We start from the raw sequence: 14795 nt of genomic DNA on the forward strand, positions 1-14795 counted from the left end.
TGCTCCTCCCTAGCGATCCGCATTAGTTACCTGGGCGGGGCTTAGCTGTGTGTTACGAGCTGTGATTGGTCCAAGCGATGTAGCAAGGATAACTTTCTTGATGGTGATTGGTTGGAGAAGATGATGTCATGGTATTCTTGATTTGCCGTGAAGCAGGGGGAGAAACCGCGTTGCATATTTATTAATTTTAAGTAGTCGAAGAAAAATCGTTGTTTCAGCAAATAAATAAAGCAGGGATATGATAAAGGTGTTCTTAACGAGTCTGTGGTTGGAAATCATACAAAGATAGTTTATTCCGGCCTTTTCCAGGGGCGCATTTAATTTGTGTTGGTAGCCCTGTGACGAGGTATCAAGAAGAGGTCCACGTCTGTTTACCGAGTTAGAGTTATTTGTGCGGCCGTGAGGAGAAGACGCGGGAGGAGGCACACAGGATTTATTCAATTGGCCGCTTCTTATGTGCAATCCAGTGTAGTGTAGGAGGCGAAGAGGGAGCATAACCCGGTGCTTATGTTTGTGTGTTAGTGTGTGTGTGTGTTAAGTGTTGGCTGTGAACAGATAAATCAACAACTCCGATGCGGGAATTGTGTGTCGAAAAAATCGCAATGAGCACAAGAGTTGCTTTGCCGATGTACACGGGCTGCTGCAGTATGTCGGAGCTACGGCGTCAGCTCCTCCCCAGCCCCCCACCTAGCCAGGACCGCACTGCCCATGTTCGGAAAAACCTGTTTGGACCGATAGACCACGACGAAAACCTCAAGTTCGTGCAAGATGAATTGAACAAGATCTCGCAGGCGGACTGCAAGCGGTGGAACTTTGATTTCGAGGCCGAGAAGCCGAAAGAAGGCCGCTTCAACTGGGAGCCTGTTAGTGAAGCTGTGCCACAGGCCTATGAAATGCCTAGACTAACTGCCCTCACCACACACGCCACTACCACACCTCACACCACCATAGCCGCACCCAAACCTGTGCATAAAACTGTACCTGAGTGTTCAAGCTCATCCAAGAGCGAACAGCAACCCTCCACGTCGAGCACGCCCGTGACGGGGCCCGACACACCCACACCCACCACAACCAGCACATCTATAACAACTGCCAAACTGTCCAGTCCCGCTGGAAGCAGTAAAGCATCGAAAGCATCGCCAGCCAGCCAGAGCATACGGAAAGCTGTCAAGCTGGACAGAAGAGAAAGTAGTCGAAAGAAAAGCATAGCGACGCCGAGAATTACGAGGAAAACAGCACAGCCTCCAGTAACAGGTGAAGATGACAGGGGTTGTTTACAAACATTGAAGGAGAGTAGAGTTGTAGCTGCGGGTTCCTTAGCTGGTCTTGGAACGTTGGATACGGATGCTGTGCATGACTTAATCAGGGGTAGTAGTAGTATTGGTGTGCATGATGGGGACTGACAGTAGCTGTTTTGGTTTGGTCCATTAACCCATGAGAGGTGTAACGATATACTAATTAAGAAGGGTAAGAGCGGTAGCACCTGTTCGCACGGATGCATTTCATTGATGATGTCATTAGCGCACTACTAGATCCAAGAAACCCGTGTTGAGTGATGCGTTGCAGGGTACGGCGATAAGGTACGCCCCCTCCCTCGCCAAGAGATGGAGCGGAGGTGAGGATGGGAACATTTCGTGTTTCCGTACGGGAATCATGCACTGTGGGCATTTATCTACAGTCAGTAAGTAGAGGAGAGGATTTATGGCACATTACTTGAAATTTATGTTGTTTACGACATGTCATGAGTGCCATCACCACCACGTGCCTGCTAAGGTGGAGGAGGCGTGCGTGGTGTAGGGATGGTGACGGGGATGATGTGACGGCGATGCTGTATGTTGCGAGGGCAATGGGTGCGGCAATCTTGGTCGGCGTCTAACCCCGACTACACCTTGGCGCTATGCTAAATAGTGGCATATTGCACGCTTTCCACCACACTCCTCCTGGCAGGAGATTGCTTTGATGACAAGATAGGGAAAGCAACAGCAGATAGTTAGTTAAAGGTACGGTAATCGGATCTGCATGATGGCTGTTGGAATAAAGTCGACTTTCGTTAAGTTCGGATACGCCTAATTTTACTGAGTGAAGCAGTGGTAACACAGCTACGCTGAACACAGCGCTTTCCCCCGCGTGCGCAGGTCTATATGCAAATGTTTTCAAATTATGTTTATGTTACGTAATTGCCTCTCTGTTAGATGTGTCACCATATATTACAAGAGGCTCTAGAACATTTCCTTGCGAACGTGTCATGGTATGAAGTGCATCAGCAACCACCCGTGTGACGTCAGCTCGTGGTGGTCACATGGCGCGGAACTGACCAATGGGCGCACGTGTTGCAGGCGGAACTGACCAATAAACACGCGAGTTGATGGCAGCCCCTGCAACACGCGTCAATTGCACCAGCTGCAGTCTCCCTCCGTTGCAGGAACGGCCGTGTGTTGAGGTTGCAGTTGACGGCCGAGTTGTTGCCGACTCTGAAAAGTTGATTAGCGTTTGAATAGTTAGGCTTCGGTCGAACAGAAGCTGCTCTCCGCAGGAAGGGCGGAGCCAGTTTCTTGCAAACTTTTCTCGGGGATTTTTTTTTGTTCTCGTGATTTATTGGTACGTTGCAGAAAAGAAGTGCTTATATTCCGGGGTGAAGAGCCTGGCTGATGAGGTTGACAGTCTTCGGCTAGAAGAAGGCCTGCACGTTAACTGGGACACTAGCTTTATATATCGTATATCATGTCAGTTTAAGCAACTTTTTTTTTACCCTAATTTAGGCTAATTGTTCGGATAAAATATGATTAAACGTGTCCAGACAGGCTACACATTTGCTGATTAGGATTATAAATTGTAATACCACAAATGATAACGAAAATCCCCTTTAATTTCGAATAGATCAGCTGCGTGAGATGCACTCTGTAACCATACACCCATGCCAAGCACAAGGGGTTTAAAGTCCACAAGAGCCATGGGCCCACCGTGACCCTGGGCTATTATCGACCCTATATCGATTACCAACACAGGCAGAGGTCGTGGCGGTGGCGTGGTGGTGGACGATAAACATCACCATGGTAACTGGCCGACAGCCGTTACTCGCTCGCCTTTCAAAATTAAATCTCCACCGGGCGACCTGTCTATCCCTCGTGATGTGGCTCTCCTCGCTGGCCTTTGCTTTCTGGATCCCCCTGCCCTCACGCCCCTCCCCTCTCTCTTTCTCATTCTCATTCTCCCTCTTTTTCTCCCCCCCCCCCCTCTCTCTCTCTCTCTCTCTCTCTCTCTCTCTCTTCTCTCTCTCTCTTCTCTCTCTCTCTCTCTCTTCTTTTTCTCTCTCTCTCTCTCTCTCTCTCTCTCTCTCTCTCTCTCTCTCTCTCTCTCTCTCTCTCTCGCTCTCGCTCTCGCTCTCGCTCTCGCTCTCGCTCTCTCTCGCTCTCTCGCTCTCTCTCGCTCTCCCTCTCTCTCTCTCTCTCTCCCTCCTCTCCCTCTCCTTCCCCTCTCTCTCTCTCTCTCTCTCTCTCTCTCTCTCTCTCTCTCTCTCTCTCTCTCTCTCTCTCTCTCTCTCTCGCTCTCTCGCTCTCGTCTCCCTCTCTTCGCTCTCCTCTTCCGCTCTCCCCTCTCTCTCTCTCTCTCTCTCTCTCTCTCTCTCTCTCTCTCTCTCTCTCTCTTCTCTCTCGCTCTCTCTCTCTCTCTCTCTCTCTCTCTCTCTCTCTCTCTCTCTCTCTCTCTCTCTCTCTCTCTCTCTCTCTCTCTCTCTCTCTCTCCCTCTCCCTACCCCCATCCTCCCTCTCTCTCTACCCCTCCCCCACTCCCTATCCTCCTCTCCCTCTTTTTCTCTCTTTCTTTCTCCCACTCGCCAGTTTGGATAGATGCTTGACATCTTACCCTAGCTTTTTGCAGGGCATGTAAACTGTTCTGCAAACAAACTATATCAAATCAAATCAAATCCCCTCTTCTCCCTCTCCCTCTCCTCCCACCCTCCCTCCCCCTCCTCTCTCTCTCTCTCCCCCCCCCCTCCCTCCCCCTCTCTCTCTCTCTCTCTCTCTCTCTCTCTCTCTCTCTCTCTCTCTCTCTCTCTCTCTCTCTCTCTCTCTCTCTCTCTCTCTCTCTCTCTCTTACCCCCTCCTCTCACTCTCTTTTCCCTTCTGTCTCTCTCTCTCTCTTTCCCCCTCCCTCCCTCCCCCCCCCTCTCTCCTCTCTCTCTCTCTCTCTCTCTCTCTCTCTCTCTCTCTCTCTCTCTCTCTCTCTCTCTCTCTCTCTCTCTCTCTCTCTCTCCCCCCTCCTCCCTCCTCCCCTCCCCCCACTCACCCCCTCCCTCTAACTCTCCCTCTCTCTCTCTCTCCATGCACGCGCACACACTTACCCCTCCTCTTCCCCTCTGCTTCCCCATTATCTCCCCCATTTCCCCATGTCCCTCTTTTTCCTTCAGTCTTCCTCTCTGCCTCTACTTTTCTTCTTCTTCATCCTCCCTCTTCGCCAGTACAGCCCGTCATGACTATCAGTCTTTTTGTTCTTTTTTTTGTCATTTTGTTCTTTTTTTCGGCGTGGCAGTTAAACCTGAGGTTGTTATTGTTTAGGCGGACATTATTCGTTTTCTCTCGTGTCTGTCGTTTAGGGGGGGGGGGTAGAGGCTGGTGTGGTCGAGGACACTAGTAGTTGCGAGATGGTGTGTTGTGACTCTGGCAGATAGCAAGCAGGCTAGGCTACCTAACGAGAGCACCAGAGTGGTAGTGAATATGTTGGAAGGGGGGGGAGGGGGGTGTCAGCACACTTAATGCTTACGACTTCTTATATTATTTCATGGCGGGTACCGTATAGATCAGTACAAAGTCTCTCGTTGTCTTTCTTCTCTTCTTTTCTCTTCTCTTCTCTTCTCTTCTCTTCTCTTCTCTCTCGTCTCTTAACACTAGGGCATGGTGTGTTTCCCCGCATGAGAGACTGGGGAATGAGGGGAGAAGAAAGGGGGAAGAGAGAGAGCGAGAGCGAGAGGGGGGGAGGGGAAGAGAGTGAGAGAAGGGAGAAGGGAAGATATAGAGGAGGGGGGAAAAGGGCAAAGAAGAATGAAAATAAGAGGGAGTAAGAGAGAGAGAGAGAGAGAGAGAGAGAGAGAGAGAGAGAGAGAGAGAGAGAGAGAGAGAGAGAGAGAGATTTTGTGTGTGTGTGAGTGTTTGAGTGTGTGTGTGTGTGTGTGTGTGTGTGTGTGTGTGTGTGTGTGTGTGTGTGTGTGTGTGTGTGTGGAGGGAGGGAGGGAAGGGAGGAGAGGGGAGAGGGAGGAGGGAGAATCCTATTATGGAAATGTCGAATTATGACAAATCGATGATGTAACAGCCTTTAGTACTGAGAGTCAACAAAAGGGTCAGTCTTAACCGGCACCGACGGTAAGTGTGGGTTGGTCACGTTGCAGAACTGTGGGTTGCAACGAACGGGTTGAAACCTGTGGAGTCGCTAGGCAGGCGTTGGCTTTTTTGCGGTTTATTACTCGGAATCATTAATCTTTTGTATTATGTTTTGAGTTCATTTCCGAATCAATCCTGATATCTTATGCTCGCCCATGAAGCATGAGGAAATTTATCCAGTGGTCACTTTTTTCTGTATAATTCGAAGTTGAACTTGAGGTGAAAATTAGTTCCGACAAACTTTTGCTACTACGTTTACTCTAGTCGTCCGCCGCCGCCGACTTGATTCGTCCGAACGCCGTGAAGGAAGGAAATTCGAGATGGAAAACTTAAAGGCTGTGACACACATCGGGAGTGATTAGGAACAAACTTTCGAGGTAATATGTGTGAACCTGGGTTATCTGTGCAAGGCGTCGCATCTACAAGACAAATCCAAGAGCGTGTTTCTGAAGTAAGCTGTTGGTTTCGGACACACCGGCTGAGTTGGGAGTTGTAAGTCACTGGACGGGTCGGGAGGGCAGTGTTGCCAACTAAGAGCCGTGTGGATTAAGCGCTAACTTGAATATCGGGAAAACGATATACTGCATACTTACGCATCCACGGCAACTGTAATGGATTTTCGTCACTTTTAAAAATACGTAAGGTTTTCTAAATGCGGCGTGTTGCACAAGGGGAGGGATGTGTAAAGTCAGTCGGTTGAAAAGTTGGCCAAGTGGCGCAAAGCGTGATTGAGTTTCAGGTGTGAATGACCTCTATGCGTAGGCCACCGACGGCGGCATATGGCCTGCGTGTCATAAGCTGCCTTGGAGGTTTTGATGGAAGGACAATTGCCAAAGGTTGATATATGTCAATTCAGTTCTACCAAGCCACGCTCAAAGGGTTGTTCGCGGAGGGTTATTTGGCTCCGAATTTTATATTTGGACTTTTAGTTTTTTCTGCAGTTAGGCCGTTTGCAGGCTGTATTTTTTCATTGCACAGCTTGTAGGCGAAAGTGTCTGAAGGCGTGAATATGTAGATGCTGGGGCAAGTGAGTCTCGTCTGCGAGTTGTGTCAGGAATATTAACCATTTGAAAGACTTATTTGGGGTCTCGGAGTTATACAGTAGCTCCTTAGGTACAGGTCCATGTCAAGTCGACACTCGACGGAGTTTAATTTTAGCGTACGAACTCGAGTCACATGTTCGTTTTTTGTGTTGAGTTCTTGTTGCAAGACCTTGGATATGATATTCTTCGTCGAAGGCATTTTGCGCATTTATGTAGGCCTACCGAATCGAACCTTGATCCTGAGCAACGGTAAAAGCTGTTCTGTTACGGGGGTTGAGAGGCGTTTGTGAAACGACAAGAATTGTGTGAGCCTTTTCATAGGTCGCTGAAAGAGTTAGGCCTACTGCGAAGGGAGAATGAACGGGGGTTTAAATGCCTGTAAGGCACGTTGCAGCAAAGAGAGCTCGTTGCAGTATTCCACCACAATGCGGCTATGCCTACCCGAGACCGAGGCGGCAACCAGGTTGGGGAAAAGTGGCGTATGACTGAATTAGACCGCCCCACTTTATCGCCCGTAGGACTAATCGCGTACTATCACAGCTGCTACTACTACGCGCTACGCTACGTCGCGTCGTGGGCCCTTCACCGCCGAACGACCGCTCCCCCCTCCCCCCTCCCTCCCCTCAAACACCCTCCAAATGACCGTAATGATCTCGGACCGTAATTGCTGCCCCGCCTTCATTGTAGTTCTTACGTGTTGGCCGTGATTCAGGACGAGCGCCGTTCGAGAGGAAGGATTAAGACGGCAGGGGAGGGAGGGAGGGAATCGGTGCACTTGCTTTGAAAGGGAAGGGAGGGAGGGAGGGAGGGAGGGAGGGAGAGGATTGGTCTTGCGTCGTTTTTTAGGTCCCGTTACGGCAATCGCGGGAGGTCTTATCGTGACATTTTTATCTATAAGGTCACATGTGTCACCCTGAAGTGGCGTCACCGTTGCTTTTGAATCTGCGTTAAGTGTATTTAAAACTGCATTGGTCGTGGGTTGGTAACGCTAAGTACGTTACGGACGTTTTACTCGCGTTAATCTAAAACCGTTAGGAAGAAAATATCAACTGGGAAGTTCACGAAGTTCAAATTCGTCTATAATAAGTATGATGCTACCCGGAGCGTACGCAAGAACCCACCCTTTCGAACCGTGTTATCGCTCGTTATCAAGAACTGCCATTCACGGGGCCCTATCAGTAATCCCGGCGAGGACTCGGTGGAAGCCTAACTCGGGGGATGATAACGCTTATCTCTTACTACGGCCGTAGTAGTGGTTGTACTCCATGTGTACGAGCGTGTAGTGGGAAACCAACCGTCGTAGCCGAGGCTTGTTTGTATTATGATAATGCCTTGCGCTCTCTCTCTCTCTCTCTCTCTCTCTCTCTCTCTCTCTCTCTCTCTCTCTCTCTCTCTCTCTCTCTCTCTCTCTCTCTCTCTCTCTCTCTCTCTCTCTCCTCCTTACCTCCCCCCCTGCTTCTCTCCCACACTCCCTCCCTCTCCTCCTCTCCCCCAACCCACACTCACACTCTTTATCCATGCGCTTATGTTAGTGTGTATGTGTATGACGTACACTGGTCACATCCGCCGAGGGTCAGCGAGTATGGGCGGGCGCGGTGGTGTTGAGGCCGCGGCGTGTGTACACAGCAGGGCCGCTATTTTGATTCCGGGCGGGAAACGTTAGCACGAGGGATTTGCGCGGGAAAATGTGGGGTGGAGAGCGCGCGCGCGTGTTTGGGCGGGAAGTAGGGGAAGGTGACGCCGGAGGAGGGTAGGTAGGGGCGTAGGGGGGGAGCTAGAGAGAGGTTAGGTTAGGGTAGTAGTGGGTAGGGTCTATGGTATGGGGAAAGGGGGGGGGAGACTGGGTTTGTGATAAGACTATCCTCCCCCTCCCCTCCCCCTCCGTCGAAAGTCTGAACGCGTGGTGGTTTAAATGGTATTGCTCCCTCCTTCTCCCCCTCCCTCTCCCTCCCTCCCTCCCCGCTATGTTCTTTATTCTTTCTTCGGAAATCTTGGGACGCGTTTCCTGTGTGTGCGTGCGTGCGTGTGTGTGTTTTTCGCTCCAGCTGATAGGGTTGTATTTGACGTTATGCTTGCCTGCTCGATTTACGTTTTTTTTTTTTTTTTTCATTTCGTTGTATTTATTCGATTCCGGTCTCAGGAAGACGACTCCAGCGCTACTGCAAAACTGATAGACATCTTCGGTTATGTAAAAGACTTAGGGAGCCGACATAAGTGTCGATTTGTGCAAGTGGTGCTGTGTTATTATTGCCAAGGACGTGGGCAGGAGGGGAGAGAGAGAGAGAGAGAGAGAGAGAGAGAGAGAGAGAGAGAGAGAGAGAGAGAGAGAGAGAGAGAGAGAGAGAGAGAGAGAGAGAGAGGAGGGGGGGGGCGATGAATGTGTTTGGGATGCTGCATCTTTCTCCCCGGAGAGGTGACCCCCGGGGGAAGAGGGAGCGCGGGGATGCGAGGGCAGTCTTACGCCGGCCGAGGGTAACTTGACTCCTGATAACATAATCCCTGCCTTGATAATACGCCACCGTGCTGCTCAGTCGGATGTCTTCGTCTGCGTGTGTGTGTATTTATTTCATATATTTGTATGTGTACGTATGTTTTATATACACACACACACACACACACACACACACACACACACACACACACACACACACACACACACACACACACACACACACACATATATATATAGAGAGAGAGAGAGAAAGAGAAAGAGAAAGAGAAAGAAGGGTGGCAAAGCGAAAGAGATAGTAGAGAGAGAAAAGAGAAAGAGGAAAAGAGAGAAAGGGAAAGAGAGAGGAAAAGAGAGAAAAGAAAAGAGAGAAACTAGAGGGAAAGAGAGAGAGGAGAAGATGGAAAGAGAGAAAGAGAAAGAGAAAGAGAAAGAGAAAGAGAAAGAGAGAGAGAGAGAGAGAGAGAGAGAGAGAGAGAGAGAGAGGCAGTCAGTCAGGCTGGCAGGCAGGCCCGTCCATTTCATAATCCCCTTGTTGTCTTTTCGTCACACATCATCAACAGCCCTCGGCCAACCCTTCGCTCCTAACCGTCGGGGTGATTACAGACTTATAATTACTCGTCAGGACGGTCCACATCCACACACACCCCCACACACCCCCACACACCCCAAAGCCCCCTCCCTCTGACCCTCGATAGGACGGACGGTGGCCATGCGAGTGTCCCTGGCCATTGTTGACGTGTGGGCAGGGACACAGGGGGCGGCTGGCTGGCTTGTAGGTGGTCGCTGCGGGTCCCTGTGTGGGATTGGAGTTTAGGGCAGCCATAAAAAAGAAATTACCGATTTTTTATCTCTCCGTTTTTTTTTCTTCTTCTCGTGTAAGAGGGAGTAGTTGTGGGTAATTAACGAAGTTCTGTAACCATTGTTCGGTTGGAGCGGGATGTGTGATCAGTCTTGTCAGCCCGTCAGGACCTACTTTTTTCCCCAGGGTAATAAGATGGATTGTGCCGGGCTTCGGTGTGATATACAAATAGTGCAGTGGTTTCGAAGGGTATCACTGGCTTACTTATATACGTGCTACATGTATGCAGTGTGTGTGTGTGTGTGTGTGTGTGTGTGTGTGTGTGTGTGTGTGTGTGTGTGTGTGTGTGTGTGTGTGTGTGTGTGTGTGTGTGTGTGTGTGTGTGTGTGTATGTGTGTGTGTGTGTGTGTGTTTGAGAGAGAGAGAGAGAGAGAGTGAGCGTGCGTTTGTTTTTATTTTTTTGCTTGTGTCTCTGTCTGATATATATGTATATATGTATGTGCATATATATATATATATATATATATATATATATATATATATATATATATATATATATATATATATAATCACGCACATATACCCGCGCGCACACGCACGCACGCACGCACGCACGCACGCACGCACACACACACACACACACACACATACACACACACACACACACACACACACACACACACACACACACACACACACACACACACACACACACACACACACACACACACACACACACACACACACACACATACATATATACACATACAAATAATTTACACACTGTACACTTTTTTTTTACAGAAAAGACATATCAAGAGATATGTAATATTTATTTTGATTATTTTAAATGGTCAGCGGAAATTTAATATCTCCCCCAGCAGCAGTTGCCGTTTTCTCATATTCCTGTATAGTAAATGCTGAATGAATACCCCTGGCGAGAAGCACCAAGGATGAAATATTCCATTTTTATGCTCAAACAAAATTTCTTTTGCTGTCACTCGAGAAATCTCGACCCCATTCGCCCGACCCAAAGGAGGAAAGTTTTTATTCCTTTGGCCCTCATAAGCTGCCCAATCTAGTGGGTATTCAGAACTCATAATAGCGCAGTGTAACGAAGTATTCCCCTTTGTCGGCGTGTCGTCACTTAAATTGTAGCGGTAAAGATGCGTCTGAAATAGTCCCCCGTCCCCGAACGCAGAAAATGGGATTTCACATGTATCAAGTTGATGCCACATAATAGTCACTTCCTCCTCGGCCTTTGTGGCATTTCGCCGTGGAGACGTAAAACTGCCCCCCCCCCCCTCCACCCCCCTTTTTCTCGTGTGTGACGTGACCCTATGAGGGGGCAATGTAGGAGGAATGTAATGTGGGAGAGGGTGGGTGTGTATTATTACTTTTATTATTATCATTGTTATCTTTTCATTTCATTCCCAGGGTGTTTCGGCATTGTATGATGGTGTGTGTGTGTGACGGTCACATCTCGTCTCTTTTTTTTTCTTTTTTTTTTTTCTTTTCCTTCTTAGGCCGCCGTGTATATGGGGTTTTTTTATTAATTGTGGGGGGGGGTGTGGAAAAAAACAAAAAAAAAAAAAAAAAAAAAAAACATTTTGGGGGGGGGGGGGGGGGGGGCAAAAAGGATAAAACGGCCCTTTTATTTTTTTCTATTTTTCTATGTTCCTTTTATACGTCGTCTAAACGTGTGTGTGTATTTCTCTGTGTATCCATGTGTGTGTGTGTGTGTGTGTGTTTGTGTGGGTGGGTGGGTGCGCGTGTGCTTGTGCTTGTTTGTATGTGCATTTGCGTGTGCGTGCAGTTCAAGGGTAACATTCCGATTGAAGAGTGGATTGTCGGGTCGGGTCTTGTCGAGGAACACAAGAGGGTCTTGCGTCGAGCGCGGGCCTATTCACGGGTCTTGCGGGGGGCAGGAAGGTCATCGCACAACTGGAAGGAGAAGGGATAAACGTTGGCCCCCAGTGTTTCCTTCTTCGTCCTTACCCCTCTCCTTACCCTTCCCCTGTGGCCCCCTCCACCCGCGATGCATTCATTGTCCACCAGAGGAAGGCAGCTGATTGTGACCCTGCTATTCACTTCCTAGATACTTTTTGAAGGGTTATCCTCCTTTCTCCTCCCCCCCTCCCATCCTTCGCTTTTGCCTTCTTCCTACACCCCATCCCCACCCCCCTCCTCCTCCAACTTTCCAGCCCCGGGAAGATGTGTGGAGGATGGAGACGTCACCGGGACAAAAGGGAGCGGCAGTATCTACTCGCTCTGGCGCGGAAGGCGGGTTTGGGGAAGGGGGGGGGGGGGAAGCTTGCCCCTAACGTCTTCGCTCACGAGGTTGAAGGAGTGGGAAGGCAAGGGAGGAAGGGGGGGGAGGGGGCAATAGAAGAGAAGGAGGAAGAATGCGAGAAGACCCGGAGAATGAAGAAATGGGTATGGAGCCCCACGCCATCTAGTCTCACACTCGAGAGTCACACTTGAAATGCTCCCTACTCGACATTCCAGCCTCGTGCGTTGCGTCGAGAGGCCCTCCCGAAGACACCTGGAAGGCGATGATTGGTATTTCCAGATACAGGGGAGAAAAGGGGGAGGCTTGATAGTATTAGAAAGAAGAAGGACACGACGTGATGCTAGAAGGATATTCTAAGGATGTATTTTTAGTGTCGACGCATTCAAGAATCGTTTCTGTCTCTTACACATTCATAACTTAGACGGGGGGGGGGGGGGAGAGTTGAGGATGACAGGACAACCCCCCGCCCCCGGAAAAAATCTCCAATTATACCCTGTACTTCTGCACTATTCGCAACGAGGGAAGGTTTTTGGTCTAGCGTACATTCTTTCTTTCTCTCCTCTCTCTCTTCTCCTCACCTCTCCTCTCTTTCTCTCTCTTCTCTTTTCTCTTCTTCTCTCTTCTCCTCTCTTTCTCTCTCTTTTCTCTTCTCTTCTCCTCTTCTCTCCTCTCCTCTCCTCTCCTCTCCTCTCCTCTCCTCTCCTCTCCTCTCCTCTCCTCTCCTCTCCTCTCCTCTCCTCTCTCTGTCACTTTCTCCTACTATCCCATATTACAGTTAAAAGGGTAACGACCCAGAGAGGGAGGTTATGAGGTCGTGTGATAAGTCTGGGCTAGTAACGGTGGGTGCATCATATCTCCCCCCATACCCCCATGCCCCCCCCCCCCCCCTCCCTGAACTCCGCCACTGTAAATATACAAGAAAGCCGCTAAATGTATTTTGAGTCTTGACACTGTTACAACAGCTGTGGACATCCCACTATGTCTCTCCAAGATCTGGGTCCTCACTTGTGATTTTATGTCAAATCCATGGAAATGTGGATGGACTGCGTGTGCTTTGAGAGAGGGAGAGAGAGAGAGAGAGAGAGAGAGAGAGAGAGAGAGAGAGAGAGAGAGAGAGAGAGAGAGAGAGAGAGAGAGAGAGAGAATATAAGCCAATGTCTATGCGTGCGTGTGTGCCTGCGTTAGGTTGGAGAAGAGGACGAAGGAAAGGGAGGGAACAGAAGAGGAATACAGTCATTGATAAGGCTAAAAAAAAAAGCGAGCGAGAGGCCGATCGGGCCTAACGTATCAAAGGGTGTGGGAAGGGAGGTGTGGTAGGAAGCCATCGGTTACCGCGTGGTATCGTGAGTGCAGCCATACATCATACACGTGTCAAAACCTGGCCATGGAGCGGGATCTTGAAAGGGGAAAAAAACACTTTACAAAAACAAGCGATAAAGGGTTGCCTGCCGTTCCCACGAGCAATAGAGCCTCCCCGAGAGGCCTAGATGCTAAGCCTATATACTTATCTCTGTCACACATTGAGTTATGGCGTGCTCGTTGGTTGGTTCCGTGGCATGACCTAGTGTTGATTGTAAATCTACGAAAAATTAGACTTACCATGAGACGCCGAGGAAGGGGGGGGGGGCTAAGCTCATGTTCCGCTGCCAGGCAATGGTAATCGAAGTGCGATCGTGTTACTTATAGCAAGCAATGTAGGCCTAGTCGTTTAACCTTTAAGTAACAATGGGCATCGCTCGGCATTTAACCGGGGCATGACCTCAGCCTCTGGTATCTCTTGACGCCGAAATAACTTAATTCCCGCAGCCATGTCGTCGAATAATGAGGGCGATCCGTGAGTCATTCAAGAGCGGTAATAGGCCTCATCACACGAGCCTAATGGGCTGTCACAGGAAATCCAAACCATTGTTCTTCTCGCTCGGATGTCTCTCGCCGCGAGATGTAATTGTCCGGGAGTTTTATTGTTCGCGGCTGAGATTGGATGCTGTTAAAGGCCGGGAGACACCGACGACGGCCAAGAGAAGCTTTCTCTTTGTTCGCTCGCCTTCCTGCGTAATGGGGCAGGGCGGACTTTTTTTCTTTTTTTTTTTTTTTGCTTTCTTTCTTTCGTCCTTTCGTTCTTATTCTTGGTTTCTATTTTTGTATATTCTGGCTACGACTTTTATTTTTATATGTACATAAGTATCGTTTGGATGAGTTGCGCTTTTCTGTCTTGGCAGTGCTCGTGTGCATGAGACACCTTGTGGCGAATGCATGACAGCAAAGCGCGTAGGAAACCTGAAGCAAAACACGAGCGGAGACTGCGCTTTAATGACGTCAGTTCTAACGTTCTCTTTGTCTGGAAACAATTTCCAAATCCTGGGGAACGGAAGACGAGACGCCAGGACCCCTGAAGGATCCCCCCTGAAGGACCCCGAACGACCCCGGGAGACCCGCGCTCGATTACAGGTGCAATCAGGCGGAAAATGTACGGCAATGGGGTAACATCCTCGACTGCTGGTTAATGATAGTTAATGAAGGTAATGGCCGTCTACGTGCTCCCCCCCCCCTTTCACCCCCTCTTTCCCTCCTTCCTTCCCCCGGGGGCTCTCGCGCGATCACGGGCGATTAGTCGGCTCGTCCTTCGCGTTGAAACCGAAAGGATTCCGGTAGCGCGGGCGGGCGGGCGGGCGGAGGCGTTCGTTCGGCCGCGTCCCGGAGTCCCGCTCGTCGACGTGTGAGTCTGCGCGGGCGCACAGGAGGCGAAGCCGTTGACATGCGTACACAGGGCTCGGCTTGCACTTGGAGGGTTTGTGTTGTTGTAACGCTTAAATAGCACTCGGTGGATAGCCTTACC

General features: G+C 49.6%; 1 protein-coding gene across 1 annotated transcript in view; it reads left to right on the forward strand.

Annotated features, from left to right (window-relative positions):
* Positions 1-381: 381 nt before the first annotated feature.
* Positions 382-14795, forward strand: part of LOC122247435 (uncharacterized) — a 27792-nt gene continuing 13378 nt past the window's right edge. The window contains exon 1 of the mRNA XM_043006731.2: positions 382-1254. Coding sequence (XP_042862665.1) covers positions 573-1254 — 682 coding nt within the window. The 5' untranslated portion in view covers positions 382-572. The remainder of the gene's footprint in view (positions 1255-14795) is intronic.

The sequence above is a fragment of the Penaeus japonicus genome, unplaced genomic scaffold, assembly GCF_977035675.1.
Source record: "Penaeus japonicus unplaced genomic scaffold, GWHDUDI00000001_assembly GWHDUDI00000022, whole genome shotgun sequence".
In the NCBI taxonomy this organism is placed as follows: Eukaryota; Metazoa; Arthropoda; class Malacostraca; order Decapoda; family Penaeidae; genus Penaeus; species Penaeus japonicus.